Here is a 27,177-nt window from a genome sequence, read left to right on the forward strand (position 1 = left end):
TCAGCCACAAGAGCATTAGTGAGGTAGGACACTGATGTTGGGCGATTAGGTTTGGCTCGCAGTCGGCGTTCCAATTCATCCCAAAGGCGTTCAAATGGGGTTGACGTCAGTTCTTCCACACCGATCTCAACAAACCATTTCTGTATGGACCTCGCTTTGTGCATGGGGGCATTGTCATGCTGAAACAGGAAAAGGTCATTCCCAAAACTGTTGCTACAAAGTTGGAGGCACAGAATAATTTAGAATGTCATTGTATGCTGTAGCGTTAAGATTTCCCTTTACTGGAAATAAGGGGCCTATAGCCTCAGGCATAAAAAACAGCCCCCGACCATTATTCCTCCTCCACCAAACTTTACAGTTGGCACTATGCATTCGGGCAGGTAGCGTTATCCTGGAATCCGCCAAACCCAGATTCAGAGTCCAATGGCGGCGAGCTTTACACCCCTATATCAGACATTTGGAATTGCGCATGATGATGATTTTAGGCTTGTGTGTGGCTGTTTGGCCATGGAAACCCATTTCATGAAGCTCCTGACAGACAGTTATTGTGCTGACGTTGCTCCCAGAGGCAATCACTACAACTCAGTAGTGAGTGTTGCAACCGAGGACAGACGTTTTAAGCACGCTATGCGCTTCAGTGGTCCCATTCTGTGAGCTTGTGTGGCCTACCACTTCGCAGCTGAGCTGTTGTTTCTCCTACATGTTTCCACTTCACAATAACAGCACTTACACTGGGCAGCTGTAGCAGGACAGAAATTTGACAAACGGACTTGGTGAAAAGGTGGCATCCTATAACTGTGCCATGTTGAAAGTCCCTGAGCTCTTCCGTAAGGCCATTCTACTGCCAATGCTCGTCTCTGGAGATAGCATGGCTGTGTGCTCGATTTTATACACCGGTCAGCAATGGGCGTGGCTGAAATAGCAGAATCCACTCATTTGAAGGGGTGTCCACATACACTATATATACACACAAAAGTATCTTGATTAGATAAGTCTTCAACCCCGAGGCAATACACAGAATTCAGGGGGAGAAAAACAGGGGGAAGGAGGAAAACAGAGGGTAAGCAGATGTGGAAGTGAGGCAGGGGTGAAGAATGGAGGGAATACAGGCAGGGCACTGAGAAAGAGTGTAGAAGGCGGCATTTCTACCGAGGGTGCGGCATAGAATTAGCCTAGAAAGCGTTCGACACTTGGCCCTGATCCCGTCGCACTGTGGTGGAAAGCAATTCAGTAAAAATACTTGAAAGTACTACTTAAGTAGTTTTTGGAGGTATCTGTAATTTACTATTTATATCTTTGACTTTGACTTTACTACATTCCTAAAGAAAAGTATGTACTGTTTACACCATACATTTTCCCTGACACACAAAAGTGCTCACTACATTTTGAAATGCTTAGCAGGACAATAACATGGTCTAATTTATACAATTATCAAAAGAACATCCCTGGTCATCCCTATAGCCTCTGATCTGGTAAACTCCCTAAACATGTTTCATTTGTAAATGAAAACGATATAAACAATGTCAGTGTTGGAGTGGGCCCCTGGCTATCCGTAAATACTTTTTTGAAACAAGAAAATGATGCTGTCTGGTTTGCTTAATATAAGGACTTTGAAATTATTTACACTTAAGTATATTTTAGCAATAATATTTACTTTTGATACTTACATTTAAAACCAAATACTTTTACTCAAGTAGTAGTTTACTGGGTTACTTTCACTTAAGTACATTTCTATTAAAAAGGTATCTTAAGCTTTTACTCAAGTATGACAAATTGGGTACTTTTTCCACCACTGCCTTTGCACTAACTAGCCAGGTTGGGAGAACTAGAACAAAAGCACAGGCCAAAAGGGAGAGTAGTCTCATAACATTCTTCTTTTACTTTACGATTAGGCCTCAACAAGCACAGGAAAATGTGGCTTTGAAAACGTGCCTCTGAACACAACTGAAGAGGAGACAAAGCACACAGCAAAGAGTCAAGCTGAAAGTCAAATATACTGTGTCGAATATGGGACATAGCTTGTCATGTTGTACTGACGTAAAACCCCAAGTGGTCAAACCAACCAAAGGTCAGCCTTTCCCACACCACCTACCTCACCATTTGTCTTTAAATTACATGTTATATTTAAATGTCTGTTAATGTTTGAAATGGATGAAAAGTATTTGTCTGTTTTTTTTGTCGGACCCCAGTAAGACAAGCCGTCGCCATTGGCGTTGGCTACTGGGGACCCTAATCAAATCATAACCATCCGATCATATTATAAGGGCTACCTTATGAGTAGGCCAATCCACTGACGTGCACACACCTTAGCTAGGGATAATCCTTGACATATGAAGAGGACAAACCATTAGAGGCCATTAAAGTGAGATCTGGTGAAACAGGCAGAACCCGCTCGCTTCTCCTGGAGCCTCGTCGTCCCTATTGTGTTTCTGGTCTTGGTAGGGCAGCAGGGAAGGGCCAAGCAGGGAAGTTTCCGAATACAGTGCATTCGGAAACTATTCAGACCCCTTGACTTTTGACATTTTGTTATGTTACCGCCGAATTCTAAAATGGATTAAATAAACTTTTTTCGCATCAATTTTAGAATAAGGCTGTAACGTAACAAAATGTTGAAACGGTCAAAATGCGCTGTATATGGCTCTGGGCCAGTCTATGTGGTCATTTTATATTCTGCAGTAAACCTAGTTCATTCGGAAAGTATTCATATCCCTTGACTTATTCCACATTGTGTTACAGAATTCAAAATAAATAAATAAAAAGTTATTTCACACCCATCTACACACAATACCGCATAAATACAAAGTGTAAACATGTTTCCATTTATTTTTGGCAAATTTACTGAACATGAAATACACCCTAGTCAACACGTTAGAATCACCTTTTGCAGGGATTATAGCTGTGAGTGTTTCTGGGTAATCCTCCATGAGTTTTGCACACCTGGATTGCACAACATTTGTACATTATTCTATGAAAGCTCTTAAGTTGATTGGTGATCATTGCTGGACAGCAATTTTCAAGTCTTGCCATTGATTTTCAAGACGATTTAAGTCAAAACTGTTACTCGGCCACTCAGGAACAACTCCAGTGGCCTTGTGTTTTAGGTTACGGTCTTGCTGAAAGGTGAATTTGTCTCCCAGTGTCGGTTGGAAAGCAGACAACCAGGTTTTTGCCTGTGCTTGGCTCCATTCCGGTTAATTTTATCCTCGAAAAAAATTCCCTAGTCTTTGCCAATAACAAGCATACCCATATTATGACGCAGCCACCACTATGCTTGACAATATGAAGAGTGGCACTCAGTGATGTGTTGGATTTTCCCCAAACACAACGCTTTGTATTGTGGTTGAATCGGTGTTTGAAATTCACTGCTCGACTGAGGGACCTTACAGATAATTGTATGTGTGGGGTACAGTGATGAGGTAGTTATTCAACAATCCATGCAACTGATGTGACATAAGCTAATTTTGACTCCTGAACATATTTAGGCTTGCCATAACAAAGAGTTGAATACTTTGACTCAAGACATTAACTTTTCATTTTTAATGAATTGGTAAACATTTCATTAAAAAAATATTTCCACTTTGAAATCATGGGGGTAGTGTGAGTAGACCACTGACACAAAACCTCAATTTAAATCTATTTTAATTCCAGCTTTTGAAAAAAATCAAGGGGTGTGAATGCTTTCAGATGGTACTGTAGTGGTCATCTAAATCAGGCTGTAAACAAATTTGACCTTTAAGCTGACAGTAATGCCTCCTTTTACCTCTAGATACAGCCTACTGAATATTTTTACAGAGGGGAAAATGGCATTTCTGGAGTACGTCTACGCGACTACTCATTCAGAAGGGTTTACTGTGCAAGCTAGCTGCATCCTAAATGATTCCAAGTGCAGTCTGACCCCAATTTCTCCCTGTGTGTCAATCTCCCCTTCCCTTCCTTCCTCCTCTGCATTTTCCCCCTTTCACCACAGTGGCTGGGAGGAGCGTAGAGGGGAGTGTGGAGACACTTATAAGTGCTGAGAGGGACAGTCTCTGGGTGCCATAGAATTAAATTTGGTAGATTCAAAGCAATGTTCTGTGGTAGGTGGACCGGCCGTGTCAATGTTTGAATGTTAGTTGATCAAACACCTGTAAGAATTGGGCTGATTCTCAGAGTTCTACACATGGAGCAATGCTTTTCTATTGAGCAGACAGTGAAATCCCCTGTAGATTTTTAGAGCCATGTCCGTTCTACTCATTCTATGCTGGGCACGGTGTCTGTGAAGGGACTAGGACTGGGTCCAGGTGTCCCTGACTCAGCCAAGCTACCACAGATGAACACAGTCTGCACTAGCAAGAGCATCCGAGTCATCTGCGGACCGCATGTAGGACTGAGACTTCAGAGGATAGCGTTGTTTTCAATCAAATGGGAGGGAGGAGGAGGAAAGAAAGCGAGGGGGAACAACTGAATGCTGCTTTGACGATAACAGCATATTACTTTTGATGTTCTGTGGTAAATCTCTTCTGAAAAATAACTTTGATCTCGGATGTCAATTAATATTACCGTTCTGCAATGACCGACACAAATTAACGTGGTAGACAAAGCATGGAATGACTGATAGTCAGTGCACGATGGAAAGTGAAGGTCACCTGAGCTAATCATTTGTGGCTGAAGGGTCACTGACTGACTCAGGGTGTTGATGACATGGTGACACAGACATGCTAATCCATGCCAACTGGCATGGTGGTCTTTAATGATCAAGGTTGACAAAAGACAAAAAAGAGACTAGGAGAGGAAGAGGAGAGCCATGCACACCTGATGAGAAACTGCACTTGTCACTCAAAGAAAATCCATGCAACACTGCGGCATGCAACATCACAGGTTCTTTAATAGACACTCCATTTCATTCTGTGACCTGTATCGGTCAGCTCCCGCATTGAGGGGACAAGAAGAAGTAGAAAAGGTAAAGCAGCCATTTTGTAGGGTTGAGAGGTCCCCAGGCCTGGGCGTAGGGTTCAGAGGGAAGCGACAGGAGGACTGGGCCTGGTGAAGCAATCAGTCAGCAGTCACAGGCCATTGACTGTGTGGAATGAGGGGAGCCCTCTGGACGAACGGAGCAGGGACTGGACCTGACGGCCTACTTAACAACTGAGTGTTGAGAGTCTTAAATAGCGCCCTGCTCCCCCGTCCCCATCCCTGCCATTTCACACCACCATGCTGCACAGGGTGGTAGCAGCGTCATTCACACATGACAGCTGACACTGGTCACAAGGGGCGAGGAACGCATGGTCCATGAAAGAGAGAAAGGCTTATGCTACGGGGCAGAGCTCTACTGACAGTCGCCTGGATGGATGCCTGCTGGATAGGCCTGTTCCCGACTAAACAAAATCTTGTTCGACCTAGAGTCGTCTGTTCTTTCGACCAATCTATTGTTTAACATTTTTAAACATGTATTTTTTTTAATGTATTTTTTAAAGACACAAGAGTGAGCAAGAGATAAAGATAGCCTAACCAGAAGAATAAAAATAACCTGTTCCCAATCCTCCTCCAGATTCTGCCGTTAATCTAGGGGTCGGCAACCTTTTCCATTTGGAGTGCCAATTTATCTTACCATTTCTACTGATCTGCATGCCAGTTCTGATTTTCATGAGTACATTTTTGTGGAACAGTTTCATTTAATTTATAATTAAGTCTTCGTATCTCAAAATCCTTATGGTTAATCAAAATTCTAAAACTAACATCTATAGCCATTGGCAACTATGTAAAAACAGCCTACATAAAGCCAACAAATACAAAACAATGCCGCCTACAGGTAGAAAATATCCTGATAAAAATAAATATATCCTAGAAATCACATTGGCTACTAATGGCTCGTCTGCAAAGAACCCGAAACACTATCAACTATTTACTTGGGCCTGGCAAACAATGTATGAAATATTCTGAGCCCTCAGTTTCCCATGCCAGTGAGCTCTGGACAGACATAGCTGTAGGCTATTTCCGCAAGGGATAAGACATAATCAGGTAGGCCTATTTCATTACGTTTCCACCGAATAAGAGCATGACATTTATTGCCCCTTTTACGCCTAGTGGTTATCAAAAGAGAGCTGGAAATATTTTTTAAATAGGCCATGTTGAGGAACTATTGCCATTCTCAATGATGTAAAAACAGACTTGTTTACTTGCTGTTGAGGTGAAGAAAAACATACTTTGTCTTAACTCACCACCACCGTGGCGCTTCTCAATCAGAAAATACTATCAAGATCCCCAAATGGGCACATTTATTGGCCTACATTTGCGCACAGGACAGGTAGCCTAGGCTTACTTCTATGCATAATCAGTTGTCGTCCTTACTCAAGATTGACAGGAGGCTACAAACAAAAGACAACGAATAAATTGACAACTCGTCAATTTACGTTGTGCGGTCCTCAAACAATGAGAACAATAAAATACTAATAATAATATTGAAGGCATTAACAAAAATGACTGTAATCAAACAAACACTGTAGATTAGAAATGATAGGAATTAACAGTAAATGTACTACTGGTGATAGTGGTGTGCCATCACAATGGATTAGTCCAGACAGGAATGAAAGAGAGGTCTCGTGTGCATTACAAAATATATATAGTTGCAACTGCTCGTCTAAAAATAATCTTCGTCGCCCAACAGCCAAACAACCGACCAGTCGACTAAATGAGGTCAGCCCTACAGCTGGGGGAGGGTCAGGGTGGACAAAAAAATCTCACAAAGCAGGGAGCCCCCTACAGCTCCACATAGGAGGAAAAATAGGTGGATGGATACCTGAATCCATCTGAAACACCCGTTGAGGTAGTTAAGTACATTTTACATAATAGAAACTAGGGTTGGGTTTATCCAGATTTTCATATTGTCCTCTCATCGTAGGGTTTACGATATTAGTGGTTTAGTACAGAAGGGGGCGCCATAAAACAGGGAAAAAGCCCATTAGACGTCTACTACAAGAATGCTACAACAAGAATGCTAACAAAATGAACACAAGTAAGAGCGAAAATCCATGAGGCTGCTAGCGAAATATTCTAACGGGTGAAAACTAAAAACGAACTACAAAGACAGGTAATCAAACTCCTTGACCATAACCCCCAAAAATGTACGTTACAGCCTTATTCGAAATGTATTGTTCCCCCCCCCCAATCTACACACAATACCAAATAATGACATTTTGAATTGTTTGCAAATGTATAAAAAAAAACAGAAATATCACATTTACACAAGTATTCAGACTCTTTACTCAGTACTTTGTTGAAGCACCTTTGGCAGCAATTACAGCCTCGAGTCTTCTTGGGTATGATGCTACAAGCTTGGCACACCTGTATTCTCCCATTCATCTATGCAGATCCTCTCAAGCTCTGTCAGGTTGGATGGGGAGCGTCGCTGCATAGCTATTTTCAGGTCTCTCCAGAGATGTTCGATTGGGTTCAAGTCCGGGCTCTGGCTGGGCCACTCAAGGACATTAAGAGACTTGTCCCGAAGCCACTACTGCGTTGTCTTGGCTGTGTGCTTAGGGTGGTTGTCCTGTTGGAAGGTGAATCTCCTCCCCAGTCTGAGGTCCTGAGCAGGTTCTCATCAAGGATCTCTCTGTACTTTGCTCCGTTCATCTTTCCCTCAATCCTGACTAGTCACCCAGTCCCTGCCACTGAAAAACATCCCCACAGCATGATGCTGCCACCACCATGCTTTACCGTAGGGATGGTGCCAGGTTTCCCTCAGACCTTCTGGAAGGTTCTCCCATCTCCACAGAGGAACTCTGGTGCTCTTTCAGAGTAACCATCAGATTCTTGGTCATCTCCCTGACCAAAGCCTTTCTCCCCCAATTGCTCAGTTTGGTAGACATTCAATGCTGCAGACATTTTTTGGTACCCTACCCGAGATCAGTTCCTCAACACAATCCTGTCTCGGAGCTCTACCGACAATTCCTTCGACCTTACGGCTTGGTTTTTGCTCTGACATGCACTGTCAACTGTGGGACCTTATATAGGCAGGTGTGTGCCTTTACAAATCATGTCCAATCAATTGAATTTACCACAGATGGACTCCAATCAAGTTGTAGAAACATCAAGGATGATCAATGGAAACCAGATGCACCGGAGCTTAATTTCAAGTCTCATAGCAAAGGGTCTGAATACTTATTTAGATAAGGTATTTCAGATGATTTTTTATAAATTTGCAAACATTTCTAAAAACCTGTCATTATGGGGTACTGCGAGTAGATTGATGAGGATTTTTTATTTTAAAATCCGTTTAAAAAATAAGGCTGTAACGTAACAAAATGTGGAAGAGGGGGCTGAATACTTTCCAAACGCAGGAGCTACCGAATGTCATTTTTGGTGAGTTAGGACATTTACAAGTGAATGTGAACGAGTCACATTGTGCAAATGAACAAAGTTTTGACTCATGCTTTATGACGGAGGAACTGGCTCTGGAGCAGCATGTGCACACGCTGTGTCTATGTGGAGTCGATTGGGCAAAGGGCCCGTCTGCTCTGCTCGAAGACGATGGGGGAGGAGCAGACGGGCCGAGAACAGAGGAGAAAAGAGGAAATCAAGATACAAATAACTCGTGCAAAAGGGATTTGACTTGCAGAAAGATAGCACAATGATGCCCCGTCACCTTATTAAATTCTGCCACTTACTTAGAAAACTAGCAAGTTAACTTTTCACGCAGCAAAATTATTATTATTATTTTTAAAGACAAAACTCATAAGAAATATCTTGCTGCGTTTTCTAGACGCAGATCTAAAATGCTTCTTATTGTCATTTCTGCTAGACATCAGACAAACTCTGTGCTTCAGTTGCACCTCTCCATTCGGATGAGAATTCACTAATGGCATTCCATCAGCAGACAGCGCTCTGACTGACGGTGTAGCTACTTTTCTCCAGTAAAATGCGATATTAACTTTAAGGCAAACAATAGGAACTGTACACTGAACAAAAATATAAATGCTGCAACAGGCAAACATTTCTAAGATGTTATTGAGTTACAGTTCATATAAAGAAATCTGTCAATTGAAATAAATTAATTATGCACTATGCCTCTATGGATTTCACATGACTGGGAATACAGATATGCATCTGTTCACAGATACCTTAAAAAAAGGTAAGGGCGTGGACAAGAAAACCAGTTAGTATCTGGTGTGACCCCCATTTGCCTCATGCAGCAAGACACATCTGCTTCCCATAGAGTTGATCAGGCTGTTGATTGTGGCCTGTGGAATGTTGTCCCACTCCTCTTCAACGGCTGTGCAAAGTTGCTGGATAGCGGCGGGAACTGAAACAGTGTCATACGCGTCGATCCAGAGCATCCCAAACATGCTCAACGGGTGACATCTGGTGAGTATGCAGGCCATGGAAGAATTGGGACATTTTCAGCTTCCAGGAACTGTGTACAGGTCCTTGCGACATGGGGCCGTGCATTATTATGCTGAAACATGAGGTGATGGTGGCACGACAATGGGCCTTAGGATCTCGTCATGGTATCTCTGTGCATTCAAATTACCATTGTTGAAATGCAATTGTGTTCGTTGGCCGTAGCTTATGACTGCCTATACAGTAACCCCCCCCGCCACTATGGGGCAGTCTGCTCACAACAAACCGTTCGCCCGTGGCTCTCAAAGGTGAGCTTTTGCCCACTGAAGGTGGTTACGACACCGAACGGCAGTCAGGTCAAGACCCTGGTGAGGGTGACGAGCACACAGATGAGCTATCCGGAGACTGTTTCTGCAAAAATGATTTGGTTGTGCAAACCCACAGTTTCTACAGCTGTCTGGGTGGCTGGTCTCAGAAAATGCTGCAAGTGAAGAAGCTGAATGTGGAAGTCCTGGGCTGGCGTGGTTACGCGTGGTCTGCGGAAAATATATTTGTTTTCCCATTGTAAACTCATTGCACTTCTGCTGTCATCTGATGAAAACCAAGCTATTTTCTGGCGAATGTGGTTCGATAATGCATTTTCTGTGAAGGAAAACTATAGTTGCATGTCCCTGATCACTCAATTGACGAAAAAAATACATGGTTGGCTTTCAAACGCAAACCCTTCAATAAACAGCTGGACTCACATGCTCCCACTTTATCCCATTGTGCTATTTACAAAATACGGTAAGCTTCATTACGTAAAATAATGTGACAGGTTAAATGAACACGATCTGCTTCATCGTATTGCACAAGTAAACTGAAGGTATTTACTTAAAAAGAAGCAACAAATATAAAAATTGATTAAATAGCTAACGGTATTGCGTGTATTGAAAAAAACATTGTGGCTATTTCCAAATACCCCGGTATACGGGGTAGGAACCCACCCAACACACACATCATTTTGTTTCGGTTATTTTAATCCAATCTTAACAATGAGGAAGATGAGCTTCTAACCCCCCACCCACACACCTGGGCTGACATCCTTGGGCTGATCCAAGGCCAGCAGCTGACTGACCATCTCTGAGCGCTGCTTTTCCCCCTGGACCACGTCTGGCCCCACTCACTCACTCAGGGACACATGACTGTGAGAAACAAGAACAGAATGTCCAGGCCAGGCTGTCTAGAAGAAACCAACACAACCACAATGACGCCTCAGGAGGGAGAAAGTTGGAGGGGGGCCTGAGAAGTCAGCAGTCCTGGATTTGGTAGCGATGTGAATCTAGCAATAGCAGGGAATCAAGTGCTCCATGGAATGTGGTTATGAAACGATTCCGTGCTAATTCAGAGCTAGCCTGCTGGTCAATAATTAACAGAGGGCACTTAACGGAGAGACTAATGTTAGGGAAATGGACAAACTTCTGTTTTTCTCACTGCCTGAGTGAGAAAGTGCCCATATGGGGCGATTTCACCTTCAGACGCAGGCAAACTGTTGCATTTGACATCAATTTAAAGTTCATAACATCCGTTATAAGTGAATTAACATGTGTCATTATAACAGGTCATAAAGAGCCATCTCCTCTTGAGGAGGCAAGAGAAACCTTTTCTTCCATCTTAGTGACTTGTTGATCTGTTATTAATTGTGGTGACAACAAGCAACATTTCAATTTAAAAGACAGCTTCACGGTAATTGTGATGCCACTGAGCCTCAACGCTGTAGCTGAGGCATTGTCAGGCACAGAGGGATTGTGATATCATGGGCTTAAAACAGTACAACTGAACTGGCTCTCCACAGGGCCTTGTCTATTTATAAGTGAGCAGGCATTTTGTGACGAGCGCCGGCCAGCACTGTTTAAAACAGATAAGGGTGATAAGTGTTTTATGTGGGAAGCTAGTCCTCCTCAGGCAACAACAAAATAATGTAATAGGTAAAAATAATGGAGGTGGCTGAAGAATACAGTTTGGGACAATAACAAGGTTGTCAGCTTAAACACTGCAAACTCCTAGAGGTAGAGGTCGACCAATTATGATTTTTAGACGCCGATACCGATTATTGGAGGACCAAAAAGGCAGATTTTTTTTGCTTACCAGGAACACATCAACAACAGCCACGCTCGAAGCATCGTTACCATCACTCCACAAAAGCCACCCTCGAAGCATCGGAACAACTACTCCAAGTCTCAGAGCGAGTGACGTCACCAATTGAAACGCTATTAGAGCGCACCCGCTAACTAGCTAGCCATTTCACATCTGTTACACCAGCCTAATCTCGGGAGTTGATAGGCTTGAAGTCATAAACAGCGCAACGCTTGAAGCACAGGGAAGAGCTGCTGGCAAAACGCACGAAAGTGCTGTTTGAATGAATGCTTACGAGCCTGCTGCTGCCCACTACTGTTCAGTCAGACTGCTCTATCAAATATCAAATCATAGACTTAATTATAACATAATAACACACAGAAGTACAAGCCTTTGGTCATTAATATGGTCGAATCCGGAAACTATCATTTCGAAAACACAATGTTTATTATTTCAGTGAACTACGGAACCGTTCGGTATTTTATCTAACGGGTGGCAACCCTAAGTCTAAATATTCCTGTTACATTGTACAACCTTCAATGTTATGTCATAATTACGTAAAATTCTGGCAAATTAGTTCGCAATGAGCCAGGCGGCCCAAACTGTTGCATATACCCTGACTCTGTGTGCAATGAACGCAAGAGAAGTGACACAATTTCACCTGGTTAATATTGCCTGTTAACCTGGATTTCTTCTAGCTAAATATGCAGGTTTAAAAATATATACTTCTGTGTATTGATTTTAAGAAAGGCATTGGTGTTTATGGTTAGGTACAGTCGTGCAACGATTGTGCTTTTTTCACAAAATGCGCTTTTGTTAAATCCTCCCCTTGCGTTGCATATATAACAAATTATATGCAACGCAGGACACGCTAGATAAACTAGTAATACCATGTGTAGTTAACTAGTGATTATGATTGATTGTTTTTTATAAGATAAGTTTAATGCTAGCTAGCAACTTACCGTGGCTTCTTACTGCATTCGCGTAACAGACACTCCACTCCTCGTGGAGTGCAATGAGAGGCAGGTGGTTAGAGCGTTGGACTAGTTAACTGTAGAGTTGCAAGATTGAATCCCAGAGCTGACAAGGTAAAAATCTGTCATTCTGCCCCTGAACAAGGCAGTTAACCCACCGTTCCTAGGCCATCATTGAAAATAAGAATGTGTTCTTAACGGACTTGTCTAGTTAAATAAAGGTGTAATTTTTGGGGGGCCAAATCGGGTGTCCAAAAATACAGATTTCCGATTGTTATGAAAACTTGAAATCGGCCCTAATTAAATCGGCCATTCCGATTAATCGGTCGACCTCTACCTAGAGGTACGTTGTTTTCATAAGTGGAGGAGAGCAGCTCCCCCGTGTAAACACGCTGGTCAAAATGGTGTCCTCTGAGCACACTGGCTACAGTCCCAATATCCATGACTGAAGTTCAGACATACACAGTTAAAAGGGCAGGGTTCATGTCATGACCTCAAGCTGCAGGGGCAGAGCAGGACAGACAGTACAAACAGTACACAAATCACACTACAAACTGCAGCCAAGTAAAAGCGTTGGCCCAGGCTCAACAACAAAGCGTTTAGGCCTGTCAGGTCCAACTCTGGTCCAGAGGCACATCACATAGCCTAACGTCACTAAAGAGGATAATCAGACATCAAGGGTCAGTTCATTACTGGTGCCAATTTCCAAGTGGGCCTTCTTTGTTTTGACATGAGATCCAGCATTCAATTTATTATTTTCTTCAGGGGAAAATTGCTTTCACTTATAACAAAACACAGTGTAGCTAACAGAATCAGAATATTTACAAATATCAACTAATCTCATTTGTATGATACGTCAATGGAAGAACCAACAATAGCCCACATGCTTCTAGCATAATGTAAGGCGGTACTTGGCCTAACCACAGGGGTAGTTGAGAAGACTAATGAGACCATAGGCTTACTGGTAAAAATGTTAATGCACTTGAGGGGGTACGTCAGGGGTACTCCGGGCAGAGCTAAACTCAGTTGGTGGTACAGTAAACAAAAAAGGTTGGGAACGAAGCACTGATGTAAAGAGTCAGCACATGGTTTTCCCACGAATGCCCGAGAGAAGGAGAAAGGATGGACGAGAAAGGGGAAGGATGAGAGAGGGAAAGGGAGTGGGAATAAAGAGGGAGGAGAGGAAGCAAAGCTGCTAAGAGTCATGATGGGAAGTTCAGGAATCTGGAGGAAATTATGCAACATTCAATCCCCAGCCAGGACTGGGGAAGTGCTCCAGGACAAAAGAGGCTAGGACTCCTTGTACAATCTCACTGCAGGGTGACACTATGCAGGGAATAGATTCATCTATCAATTTGTTCAGGTTAAAAAATCCCCTTCAATATTATCAAGGGTAGTCTCTACAACACCCAGTGGATGTGTATTTCAATTAGAGGTTGACCGATTATGTTTTTTTTTTTTTAAGCCGATCCCAATTAAAATCGGCCGATTTATTTTTTATTTGTAATATGACAATTACAACAATACCGAATGAACACTTATTTCAACTTAATATAATGCATCAATAAAAATCCATTTAGCCTCAAATAAATAATGAAACATGTTCAATTTGGTTTAAATAATGCAAAAACAAAGTGTTGGAGAAGTAAAAGTGCAATATGTGCCATATAAGAAAGCTAACGTTTGAGTTCCTTGCTCAGAACATGAGAACACATGAAAGTTGGTGGTTCCTTTTAACATGAGACTTCAATATTCCAAGGTAAGAGGTTTTAGGTTGTAGTTAATCTAGTATTTATAGGACTAGTAACCAGAAGGTTGCAAGTTCAAACCCCCGAGCTGACAAGGTACAAATCTGTCGTTCTGCCCCTGAACAGGCAGTTAACCCACTGTTCCTAGGCCGTCATTGAAAATAAGAATTTGTTCTTAACTGACTTGCCTAGTTAAATAAAAGGTAAATAAATAAAAATAATAATACATCAGACTTAATTATAACATAATAACACACAGAATAACGAGCCTTTGGTCATTAACTTCTTGATGCTACCCATCCCTGTCGCTGGATCATTTTCGTCAGCAACCGCTGAATAGCATAGCGCAACAGTCAAATAATATTAATAAAAAATATTAATATTCATGAAATCACAAGTGCAATATTGCAAAACACAGCTAACCTTTTGTTAATCCACCTGTCGTCTCAGATTTTGAAATTATGCTTTACAGCGAAAGCAATCCAAGCGTTTGTGTAAGTTTATCGGTAGCCTAGCATAGCATTATGTATACTTAGCATCATGAAGCTTGGTCACGAAAATCAGAAAAGCAATCAAATTAACCGTTTACCTTTGATGATCTTCAGATGTTTGCACTCACAAGACTCCCAGTTACACAACAAATGTTCCTTTTGTTCCATAAAGATTATTATTATTTTTTTGTTTTTTTGTTCAGAAATCCACAGGAAGGAGCGGTCACGACAACGCAGACGGAAATTCCAAATAGTCTTCATAATGTCCACAGAAACATGTCAAACGTTTTTTTATAATCATTCCTCAGGTAGTTTTAAAAATATATATTCGATAATATATCAACCGAGTGTGTAGGTTTTTCAATAACAGTGGGAGGAACAATGGCGGACAATGGCGGCTTCACTCTGTAACGCAAACACTCACTCTGAGAGCCCCCACCTATCCACTTACGCAATGTGATCTTTCACGCTCATTTTTCAAAATAAAAGCCTGAAACTATGTCTAAAGACTTGACACCTTAGGGAAGCCAGAGAAAAAGGAATCTGGTTGATATCCCTTTAAATGGAGGATAGGCATGCATAGGAACAGAAGGGTTTCAAAATAAGAGACACTTCCTGATTGGATTTTCCTCAGGGATTCGCCTGCAATATCAGTTCTGTTATACTCACAGACAATATTTTGACAGTTTTATGTTTTTCCAAACATAAAAATAGTGTCCCCTAGCTTCAAGAGGTTAATATGATTTTAAGGAAGGCATTGGTGTTTATGGTTAGGTACAGTCGTCCAACGATTGTGCTTTTATCGCAAAAGCGCTTTTGTTAAATCATCCCCCTGCGTTGAATTGATGCAACACAGGACATGGTAGATAAACGAGTAATATCATCAACCATGTGTAGTTATAACTAGTGATTATGATTGATTGATTTTAATAAGATAAGTTTAATGCTAGCTAGCAACTTACCTTGGCTTCTACTGCATTCGCGTAACAGACAGGCTCCTTGTGGAGTGCAATGAGAGGCAGGTGGTTAGAGCGTTGGACTAGTTAACTGTAAGTTTGCAAGATTGTATCCCCCGAGCTGACAAGGTGAAAATCTGTCCTTGAAAAAAAAAATCTGCCCCCTTCTGCCCCTGAACAAGGCAGTTAACCAGTGGGGTGCCGTGGGCCTGGGGCCTGGGCCTTCAGTGAGGCCCTACACAGTCCCACACAAATTAATCCACCTCTTATTACCATCGTTATGATACCATTGCTCTGGACACTATACAGTTAGACAGAAACGCAGTACTACCAGGCGTTGCGTCGCACCCAAAGCAGTTTCACCGTGATGATAAAGACACAACTATTCACTGAAAATAAAAGAAAGAAAACAAATAATTTGCAACATAGGCTATTTGCCATTTTATTTTGTTAATATATAGGCTATTTAATATTAACGAAATAAAATGCAAAACATACATACACATTTAATAAAAAATTAAATGCATTGTATGCCTACTCACCAAAGACTGACTATTTGAACACAAAATCCATCCTCCTTTCTTTCCCCAAGAAGACTTCAATGACTCTGTTGTACAGTCTATCTGTACGTTTTAGTTCCACCAATAAGTCATTTTCTATCGACATGGAGGCTAATTCTGAAAGCAGAGTCTGTCCAGTAGCATTTCTGGAATACGTTTTCATTCGCTTTAAGGCCGAGAATGACCGCTCGACAGAACCCGTGGACACAGGGATAGTCACTGTCACACATGCCAATGTGTAAAGTTGCCCCATGTCCTCATTCAGATATTTCTGCTTAAGGAAATCAAGGAGATCAGAGGGACTTTTCCCTTCAAAATCAGTCATAGCATACATTACAGTCAGTTCTGTTTTTAGCTTGGATAGGTCGAACAGTGTTCCGTGACTCTCTGGTAAGCTGGAGAAGGCTGTTTGCGGGAAAACCCCCCGGTAGGTCTGAAAGTGCTGGGGGTCCAGGAGGGAGAGAAACATGCATTTTTCGTGGTCTTGAAACCTGTTTCGTATCTGGCAAAGAATGTTGTCCAGAATATTGCTGTGGAGTTGTTGGTAGTATGTGCGAGGGTCTCCTTGTGTTGGGCCTCTGCGTGCGCTGGGTGAAGTTGAGATGCGCGCTGTGTCATCGTAGATTTGACTGAACCTGCGCCTCTCTCGCTCAATTGTAATAATAGGCATTCCCAGCAGTACAGATTGCAGTGCTTCTCAGAGCCTGTGAGCCATTGATAGCGCTCGTAGTTGGAACTTTGAAAGTGGCAAACAAACCCCTTTCCCGCCTGTGACAGGCTTTGTAGCGTCGGCGTCGGGCGACCTCTCCTTACAATGTCGAACTTTTCTTGAAAAGTTTGTCTTGAGAATGGCGTTATAATTATATCCTCGACCAAATCGATATCTTCCCCTCCTTCCGCCATTGTGGGTTGAAAAAACAGCTTAGTAGTACGCAAATTAATTTATCAAATTCAGATTCCTAGTTCTGAGGTTCTGCATAGACCTGCCCATAGGACCTGCCTCTCAATATTGGTAATCCAATCAAAAGACATGCACGCACTACGCCTGCTAGCTGGCTCCTGTGTAACACTGGAGCCAGCCAGCAGGCGTACAATAGCCAACTCTAAAGCTGATTGGTTGACACTAAATTTTAATTTCCATTCACTTTAAGCTACAAGCGCCCGCACTGTTGATTCTGAAGGCCTGAGGGCAGATTTTAGACCCCTGGCAACACATGATGGCTGAATATGATTGGATAAAAGATCTAACAAAGACCAGCCCTCCAAATCTCAACCTGGGGCTGGAAGCAGTGCAACCAAGAGGAAAGCTATGAAATGAAGAGTACTCTCTGGGGAATAATTTAATATATATTTGTGGGAAAATATATATATTTTTAAAAGTATATTCTGATGATGTTTAGGCCAGCAGAGAAGGCTTTGCTGGCCCTGACGTCCCACCACTGCAGTTAACCCACCGTTCCTAGGCCGTCATTGAAAATAAGAATGTGTTCTTAACTGACTTGCCTAGTTAAATAAAGTTCTTAAATTTTTTTTAAATCGGCACCCAAAAATACCAATTTCCGATTGTTATGAAAACTTGAAATCGGCCCTAATTAATCAGCCATTCCGATTAATCGGTCGACCTCTAATTTCAATGGCAAACTACATTGTGACATCTACCTACATCTATCCACAAGCGCCGCAGAAACTAAACAGACACCATCTCGTAAGGCATCTTGTATCCTAGAAGCCACATAAACTATGACCATTCTGAACATGTCAGCATGTGAGACAACAAAGAAAGGCTATACAATTTCATGACTTGTAGCTACTACTACAAACAGGCCTAACCACTATGGAAATAAGAGCCGACAGTTTGATTGATTTGATTGATTTTGATGTCAAAATATAACACCTAGTGAATTCATCTTATGCCTACCTCTAGTCTAGCACAGTGTGAATAAAATGGAGAAGCATCCCGTCTCTGGGTCTGCTCCAGGTGGAGAGAGCAGCACTAAGCACTTGAGGCCAAGTTTGTTCCTCCTGACTGCTTAGATGAGGTTTGGGCAGTGAAGAGCTGATCCTAGACCTGTGAGTCAAGGAAGTCTCCAGGCCGGAGCCATGGTGACGATGATCGAGTCCAAGTGAACCATGAAGAGGCTTGGGGGGGGGGTGGAGATACGTTTCATTTCCTGGGCCACGGTTGGATCAGTCACTGCCCATCACACCCGCTCAAGACACACTTCTCCATGAGTGAACATGACCCTGGGAAAGACAGCTGAACCAAGAAACGCACAGAGACAGAGAGATCTAGGCTAAGCCTACTCCTTCATGCAATATCAAAGAAGAGGAAGGAATGACAAAAGACAGACAAGGATACTGGATGGGGATCGAGGACACTGCATGCTTGTTATGAATACTAGGCCCATGCCTCAAACTTCCTGGGATGTCTAGATCTGGATGTTTCAGATGGTGAAAATGGAAATTATGAACGTTTTGAGGGAGTAAAACATCAGTAGACAACATCGCTCAGTCTTCTGCAGCACTTACGATAGACGGGTTATCATGATGATTAAAACTCATTTAACATTGGCCCGAGATATCTACCACTTAGGGCTGGGTGGTATACCGTATATTGACTCTATACAGGTATTGATGCACTGACAGCTTTGAGTATTTACTTTACCTTCTATAACAGTATTTCAATGTTTGGTTTGTTAAATGTGATACGCAGCTCTGGCGTGTAATGTCAGTTTCTATAGTTTACGCTATTTGCTACTTCAGTCATCTCTCCCCCTCTGTTGCATGCCACTAACCACACCAAGCCCTCTGTCACTCGAGGATAGAGCAGTTGCTCGACAACGGAGTAACGAGCACTTTCTTGCCGTTCCCTCTGCATGGTCAGACCGACGGGCTCCCGAGTGGCACAGCCGTCTAAGGCACTGCGTCTCAGTGCTAGAGGCGTCACTACAAACACCCTGGTTCGAATCCAGGCTGTATCACAGTCGGACGTGATTGGGAGTCCCACAGGGCGGCACACAATTGGCCCAGCGTTGTCAGGGTTTGGCCGTCATTGCAAATAAGAATTTGTTCTTAAGTGACTTGCCTAGTTTTAAAAAAAACGTAAATAAAATTTTAAAATAAACACGCAACAATGTTGGTGGCTTGCTACTTTCCACAAGGGTTCTATACACTGGCTATTCCCAAGCTGGGTAGGTAATGCCGTCGCGGGTACACCAAATAAAACTGTGATTCACATTTTCAAACCGTCCATTTAGATTTTATATACATTTGAGTGAGTTTTTTTTAGCCTCGTTTCACTGCCAAAAATAATATTAAACCATTTAGTGTTCAGCGAAATAACAACACAATGTCAAATACAGGTAAGGTAGCCTAGTCAAACAAACATCCAATCACATTGACCGTTACTCTCTCACGACATTTTGAAAGGAAACATGTCCATTTGAAAAATAAGCAACAGGAGTTTTTTTTGAGCGAGAATTAATACAACTTTCGAGTAGTAAGACATGTATAAAAGCAACATACCATAAACTTCTTGGATATAGGGGGCGCTCTTTTAATTTATGGATAAAAAAACGTGCCCGTTTTAAGCGCAATATTTTGTCACGAAAAGATGCTCGACTATGCATATAATTGGCAGCTTTGGAAAGAAAACACTCTAAGGTTTCCAAAACTGCAAAGATATTATCTGTGAGTGCCACAGAACTCATGCTACAGGCGAAACCAAGATGATACTTTAACCAGGAAATGGGCAGAATTTTTGAAGCTCTGTTTTCTATTGTCTCCTTATATGGCTGTGAATTCGCCGGGAATGAGCCTGCCCTTCCTATCGTTTCTCCAAGGTGTCTGCAGCATTGTGACGTATTTGTAGGCATATCATTGGAAGATTGGCCATAAGAGACTACATTTACCACGGGTCCGCCCGGTGTCCTTTGTGTAAATTGGTGCGTAATCTTCAGCCGCAGGCATTTTCTCCTGGGATTCAGAGGGGAAAGCACACTTCCACGAACGATATATCATCGAAGAGATATGTGAAAAACACCTTGAGGATTGGTTCTAAACAACGTTTGCCATGTTTGTCGATATTATGGAGTTAATTTGGAAAAAAGTTCGGCGTTTTGAAGACTGAATTTTCATTTTTTTGGTAGCCAAACGTGACGCACCAAACGGAGCAATTTCTCCTAAACAAATCATCTTTCAGGAAAAACGGAGCATTTGCTATCTAACTGAGAGTCTCCTCATTGAAAATATCTGAAGTTCTTCAAAGGTAATGATTTTATTTGAATGATTTTCTGTTTTTTGTAAAAATGTTGTCTGCTGATGCTAACGCTAAATGCTACGCTAGCCGCGCTAGCTGTTACACGAATGTTTATTTTGCAATGGTTGAGAAGTATATTTTGAAACTCTGAGATGACAGTGTTAACAAAAGGCTAAGCTTGAGAGCTAGCATATTAATTTCATTTCATTTGCGATTTTCATGAATAGATAACGTTGTGTTATGCTAATGAGCTGCGGGGATAATTACACTCCTGGATACAGGTTTTTTTCGTAGCTAAACGTGACGCACCAAACGGAGCGATTTCTCCTAAACAAATCATCTTTCAGGAAAAACGGAGCATTTGCTATTTAACTGAGAGTCTCCTCATTGAAAACATCTGAAGTTCTTCAAAGGTAATGATTTTATTTGAATGATTTTCTGTTTTTTGTAAAAATGTTGTCTGCTGATGCTAACGCTAAATGCTACGCTAGCCGCGCTAGCTGTTACACAAATGCTTATTTTGCAATGGTTGAGAAGCATATTTTGAAAATCTGAGATGACAGTGTTGTTAACAAAAGGCTAAGCTTGAGAGCTAGCATATTAATTTCATTTCATTTGCGATTTTCATGAATAGTTAACGTTGCGTTATGGTAATGAGCTTGAGGCTGTATTCACGATCCCGGATCCGGGATGGCTCGACGCAACAGGTTAATAAGAAGGGGCTAGAAGAGTCTTATATGGTGAGCTACCGAGTGGCTGGGACAGGCAAGCCCCATATTATTGTGGAGGACTTAGTTTTTCCTGCTGCTGCAGATAAGGCTGGGGAAAAGGTCAAAAAATCTAGAGGCAATGCCTTCATCAAACAACACTGTTTCACGACGCATCAGTGACATGGCAGGAAATGTTTTGAAATAATTACTGCTTCGCATACAAGCCAGTGAATTATATTTGTTACAGCTGGATGAGTCAACAGACATGGCGGGGCCTGGCACAGCTCCTGGTATATGTCCGTTACATTTATGTGGAGTCAATTAAGGAAGACATCCTCTTCTGCAAACAAGGACAACAGAATAATATATTTTTAAAGTACTGGACAGCTTTGTGACATCAAATGGACTTTGGTGGTCAAGATGCGTTGGTATCTGTACTGACGGAGCAAAAGCCATGACAGGGAGACATAGTGGAATGGTAACACACGTGCAAGCAGTTGCTCCCGATGCCACTTGGGTATACTGCAGCATCTACCGAGAGGCTCTTGCTGCCAAGGGAATGCATGGCGGCTTGAAAGACGTTTTGGACACTACAGTGAAAAAATGGTTAACTTTGTTAAAGCAAGAAAACTGAACTCGTGTATTTTCTGCATTATGCAATAATATGGGCAGCGACCATGTAACACTTTTACAACATACAGAAAAGTGCGCTGGTTATCAAGGGGCAAAATATTGACACACTTTTTTTTAAATTGAGAGACGAGCTTAAAGTTCTCTTTACTGACCATCATTTTCACTTGTCCGACTGTTTGCACGATAACGAGTTTCTCACACGACTGGACTATATTCAATATGCGGGACAAAATTGGGGCTATGATTAAGAAGTTGGAGCTCTTCTCTGCCTGCATTAACAAGGACAATACACAGGTCTTTCCATCAATGTATTATTTGTTGTGTGCAAATGAACTCAAGCTTACGGACAATGTCAAATGTGATATAGTGAAGCATCCGAGTGAGCTGGGTGCACAATTACGGAGGAACTTTCCAGAGAAAAAAAATACTCACACTCATTCTAGTGTTTAACAAATATTGTCAAAAAACAACATTTGAGAGTGCGCTGACCCTGGTGCTAAAGGGGGTATGCAGCTGGAGGTTGAATGTTTGAAGGGGTACAGGACGATAAAAAGTTTGGGAACCACTGCTATACACTATTACGTTTGTGTATCTTATGGTCTGCAAACTATCTGCTCGTTTGTCTTTTCTTTGCAAGGTGTTGCTAAAAAATAGTGATTGCCACTAATGATAATCACTAGTTAGCTGGCTTTCTAGATTGCTAAATGTTCCAAGAGTCAGAGCAAACGCAGATAACTAATAATGTCTGGTACCAGCGCTGGTGTAGGCCTAGATAAGCATTGTTGTACAACGGTATCTTATCTTAGAGAGGAATAGGCGAAGCATGAATGTTAGCTAGCTACACAAAGTAAGAAAACATGTCATGTAACATTAATTAGGGTCACATGGAAACACTGACCAAGACATTCGTTCTTACCCTGTCAATAATTCCTCCCGGGTTTATTCCAAGATGCTGACCACTATATTCTAACTATTGATGGGTTCTGACTTCTAAACTTGAAATATCCTTATTCATGTTACTGTGGGAGACGGAAATGCAGAACATTTACATTGTCAGAACATGTTATTGTTAGACATCCTATGGAAAGGAGAAGGGCCACAGTCTGGTACAAGTCAACAGGACAGCCGTGAGTTTGGGAAGAGTGAGGAATTTAGGCAGAGGTCAGACGAAGTGAGAAAGAACAGGCATCGCTAAAGTCCTGTCTAGCAACAGATATGTATTGGCTGGCCAGATTTGTGAGGAGACTCCGCATAGGAGGAAAGTTTAAATACCAGTGCTTGTGTAAATATGTCTGTCTTATGCAGCTGCATGGTCCAGTGGGTGAATAAACTTGGTTTGAGCTTTACTCGTCGTCCGTGAGTGTTACTCTGCTTATTTAGAACCTAACACTATAGAATCAGAATAATTATTATATTTCCATGATTCCAATAGTTCACCAATTAACTGTCCTATATTGTTTGCCCATATCATACTTCGTGGCACAGTGTGGAAATGATCATTAAAGTGCAGGAAATGCAGAAATTGATGAAAATTATTTTTGCTTGGAGTAGGCTTGAACACTATAAATGGAGAAAGGCCCATTGAAACCACTTAAGTTGTGTTTTGCCCACCTAGGGTCATGAACTACGCATAAAGCATATTTACAACTATTATTAAAAAACATAAAATACCATCATAAATGTCAAAGACATCGTGGTGTGATATTTTGTCCATATCGCCCAGCCCTACCACCATTTTGTCCTATTTACTGTTGGCAGTGTAACTGACATGACTGATGGTATTGTATTGACAGAAATATAGGAATGCACACACTAATCAAGATATCAGTCATGCATCTACCCTAGATGGCAGAATGTTATCTTGAATCATGTGATGTCCCTGGCACCCTCCCTCTTCGGCCACTAGACCTTTGAAACTGATAACTTCTTGGCGGCCATGTCCGTAACCTCAGGAACTGCCGTGATGTAACGGGGGGGGAGGGGGCGTTGCCATGGATTTTTCCCATGAGTAAACCCATCGAGATAATTCCTGTTTTGATGTGAAATCTAATTGCACGAATTAGGGTATTTCTATTCCTATCTGGGAACTCATGTAAAACAAACTGAACTGTGTTCAGTTAGTGACATGGTAAAGGTCACCCACTTGACCCTCATTGGACACAACTGTCTGAGTAGGTTTGTTTTGGTGTTAAAGTACTATGAAGCTATCCAGATAATTTCAAGTCAATTGAACATTGAGATTGAAAATGTATGTCAACCTTGCTGCTCCCCACCCACACCTGACCCTCCTACATTAAAGAACCTAGTCTGCAAGTGCTTGGGGTGCCTACAGGAAATGTTCAATCAAGAGAAACTGCAGCATCCTTATAAAAATAAGCCCACAGGCATACAAACACTTGACTTGTTCTGTATGCAAAACAGAAAGACAAATAGTCCATTCAGAATTAATACACCTCTATCCACATAGCAGATGTAAGGAATATCACTACAAGCCACATACAACAACACAGGCTAATACTGAGGCGTTTTCCCTAAATAAACAGTGCCCACTACTAAAACGGCATGCATTTAAGGAGTGCCTGGTCTGACTCATGAGGAAGACACACAGAGACGTCTAAGGGAACTCACTTCATTTTGAGCTGGTGGAGAAGCCCATGTGGAACCATTACCCACCTTGTATTCTCATATGTCAAGCCATCTGTGTAAGATGATTAAATTCTTCATTTTGACAAGGGAGTCTGATAAATTTATATAAATCTAGGTACTCACTACCGTAAGTTGCTCTGGACAAGAACGTCTACTAAATGACTCAAATTTAAATGTATTGCCTGGGGATGAAATTGACAATGGTGTGACTGCAGATTGGGGTCTAATGGTTGCTATGGAAGGCAGAAGAAAACACCAAATTAGACTGAACTCCATGGCCCTATAAACACCTACTTTGTCAAATTGTGGGTGCTATAGCTTGCAAAATAAACAAATGTAACTCTAGGTGACGACATAATGCTGTTTGTTATTAACATTAAGACTGTTTTCATCAATAAATTATATCCGCTTCATGTTTCATGGTATCACGCCAACCCTACAATCCAACACTAAAAGTGCAAAGTCTAGTGAGCGTCAAAACCCTCTATTAGGCCAGGGACAACAGAAAGGTACACTGTGACAGTGTCCCTCTTTGCCAGTCAGAGTTCAAGAGCACCAGTCTGCACTGTATGGCATCCCCAGCTTGAGGTCACTGCAAGGCTAAGGACGCCACACATACAAGGCCTAAACATATATGAGTAATATAAGCAGATATAGCTTAGAAAACAGTGTTCGAAATTACCATGTCTCCAAGGGTCCTTGGGCTCCACTGCTCCAGAGACAATATCCTCGTCTGAAGGAAAAGTCACCCTCTTGCCATTTTTGTGTTTATCATCCCCCTCATCCAGGGCTGGAGAGATGACCTCTCCTGGGGCAGTGACAGGTGGCGAGTGCTCCTGTTCTGAGGGTTTCTCAGGTTCCTTGTCGGTGACAGCGTCTGGAGTCGATGAATCTGGATTGGTACTGCTTGAGGATGCCTCCTCTGCTAGGGATGGTCCCTGGTCTGTAGGTTCTGACTCCAACATGCCACTTTCATCCAGACTCAAATCCACACCAATGTCCATATCCCCACCATCATCCCCTTCCTCAATAGCAAACATGAGGGACAATGGTGATGTATCCTTGATACTCTCATCTTGGCGTTGGTCGTCATGATAAACGTCAAAGTCAGAACCGACTATTGCAGAGGTATCTGGGACGCTGTTGTTCTTATTCCCATTCACTTCGTCGATTTCTAGTGTCTCTTTTGACCGGTGGTTGTCCTCCCTTCGCGGGTTGTCTGTGAGCTTGGCTAGAGAGGACGTGTTGGCGGCTTCGTTGCCAATGCCTTGTTTACACAAATCTCCATCCATCAGTTCCGAAAGCCGGGGAATGATCTCTTCCGAGTTATTGGTAGTATTGTCACCAACATTATTCTTCATTTTGACATTGCACAAATCCAGAGCTTGCTCCTCGACATTCATATTTTCATTTCCAGGAAGACAGTGTTGGCAATTGACTGGATTCAAGAACTCTGTACTTGACACAAGATATTTAAAGTGATGCCTTTGAGTAGATGTCAGTCTAACCTTTGAATGTTGGTCTTTGATCCTTCAATAGCTAACATAATTTGTAAAATAAATGCTTTCATCAAGAATGTTTCCAACTTTGTCAATGACAATATAAGTGCTTTTTGAGTGTTAACGTAATTGATTGACAAAAGAGCTATTTGTCCCCACACACAGAACTATTTCAAGAGATAATTTCGCACATTATTGACAACTTTCAAGCAAGCAAATTTGACTGGTTTGACAAGTGATGCGTGCCTGCAGCTCAGGATATTTATAGCCTGAAATTGTAATTTCAGAAAACCTTTGATAAATTGACCATATCACATGTCCAAGAACGGTAAATTGTTGTGAAATTATCAAGAGATAAAGGCAACACCTCGTGTCAAACGACCGTGACAAATCCTCCTAACCGAGAAACAATGTATTCTGCTGCTAGTCTCAATCTAGTTTATACTTGTTTGGCTAGCTAACTTAACGCTAGGTGACCACGATAGATATCGACAAAGTGCATGGATAGCCGTTTTATGTTACAGTATTCTGTATTTTGTTGGTCAGCACACTCTAAAAGTGGATGTGGAAGCTAGCTAACGTTATAGTTATATTTTGGGTGACCAGCTAGCTAAAACTGTACCCACGGTGCCTCCATTACGTTAGCAAAATACTATTTCATATGCATGAAGCTAGCTAAAGTAGTTGCCCGACAATGACATCTAGACCGGTGTAGCACCTTTCGGTAAACCCAAATGCTTTGTTTTTGAGTCAATCATTCTAGTTCAAGAAAAATCATTTCCGAATGTCGTTCGTGGTCTCACCAGAGCACCTCGCATCACAATCCTCGACTAGGCAAGGAGAAAAACAAGCGTCATAGTCCGGAGCATGTTTCGTCCTCGTACCCAAATGATTTAACTGTTGAACAATAATCTCCTTTTTGGTTGTTATTTTAAAACAAAGACATGCCGCTTATTGACGTTCCCCGAGAAGCGCTTGAATGCAAAGACGCTGTTTTCTCTCCTCGTCCTTGTGCTAGCTAACGTAACGTTAGCTTACTCGAGTCCAACAACTATTTGTTGTCCATACGTCATCGCATATCCAGGGGCATGGAGTTTCCACTAGTTACCACAGCCACAAAGTTATGTCGAAAACATTGAAACCAAAATTATATTGTTGGTTCTAATTTAAGGTTAGGCATAAGGTGTGTGGTTAGGGTTAGGTTTAACATCAGATTTTAAGAAGACAAATTGTAGAAATAGACAGTTTTTATTACTTTGTGGCTGGGTTAAC

The 27,177-nt window shown here is 41.9% G+C and overlaps 1 protein-coding gene across 3 annotated transcripts in view; it reads right to left on the reverse strand.

Annotated features, from left to right (window-relative positions):
* The window catches only part of LOC112244683 (protein phosphatase 1 regulatory subunit 37), a 54,348-nt gene extending 27,382 nt beyond the window's left edge, over nt 1–26,966 (reverse strand). For 2 of the 3 annotated variants that reach the window (XM_024412415.2, XM_024412413.2), the window contains exon 1: nt 25,089–26,966. In XM_024412415.2, the coding sequence (XP_024268183.1) occupies nt 25,089–25,809 (721 nt within the window). In that variant the 5' untranslated portion in view covers nt 25,810–26,966. The remainder of the gene's footprint in view (nt 1–25,088) is intronic. The other variant, XM_024412414.2, reaches the window with a different exon arrangement.
* Nucleotides 26,967–27,177: the final 211 nt, after the last annotated feature.

Source organism: Oncorhynchus tshawytscha, linkage group LG13, assembly GCF_018296145.1.
Source record: "Oncorhynchus tshawytscha isolate Ot180627B linkage group LG13, Otsh_v2.0, whole genome shotgun sequence".
Classification (NCBI taxonomy): Eukaryota; Metazoa; Chordata; class Actinopteri; order Salmoniformes; family Salmonidae; genus Oncorhynchus; species Oncorhynchus tshawytscha.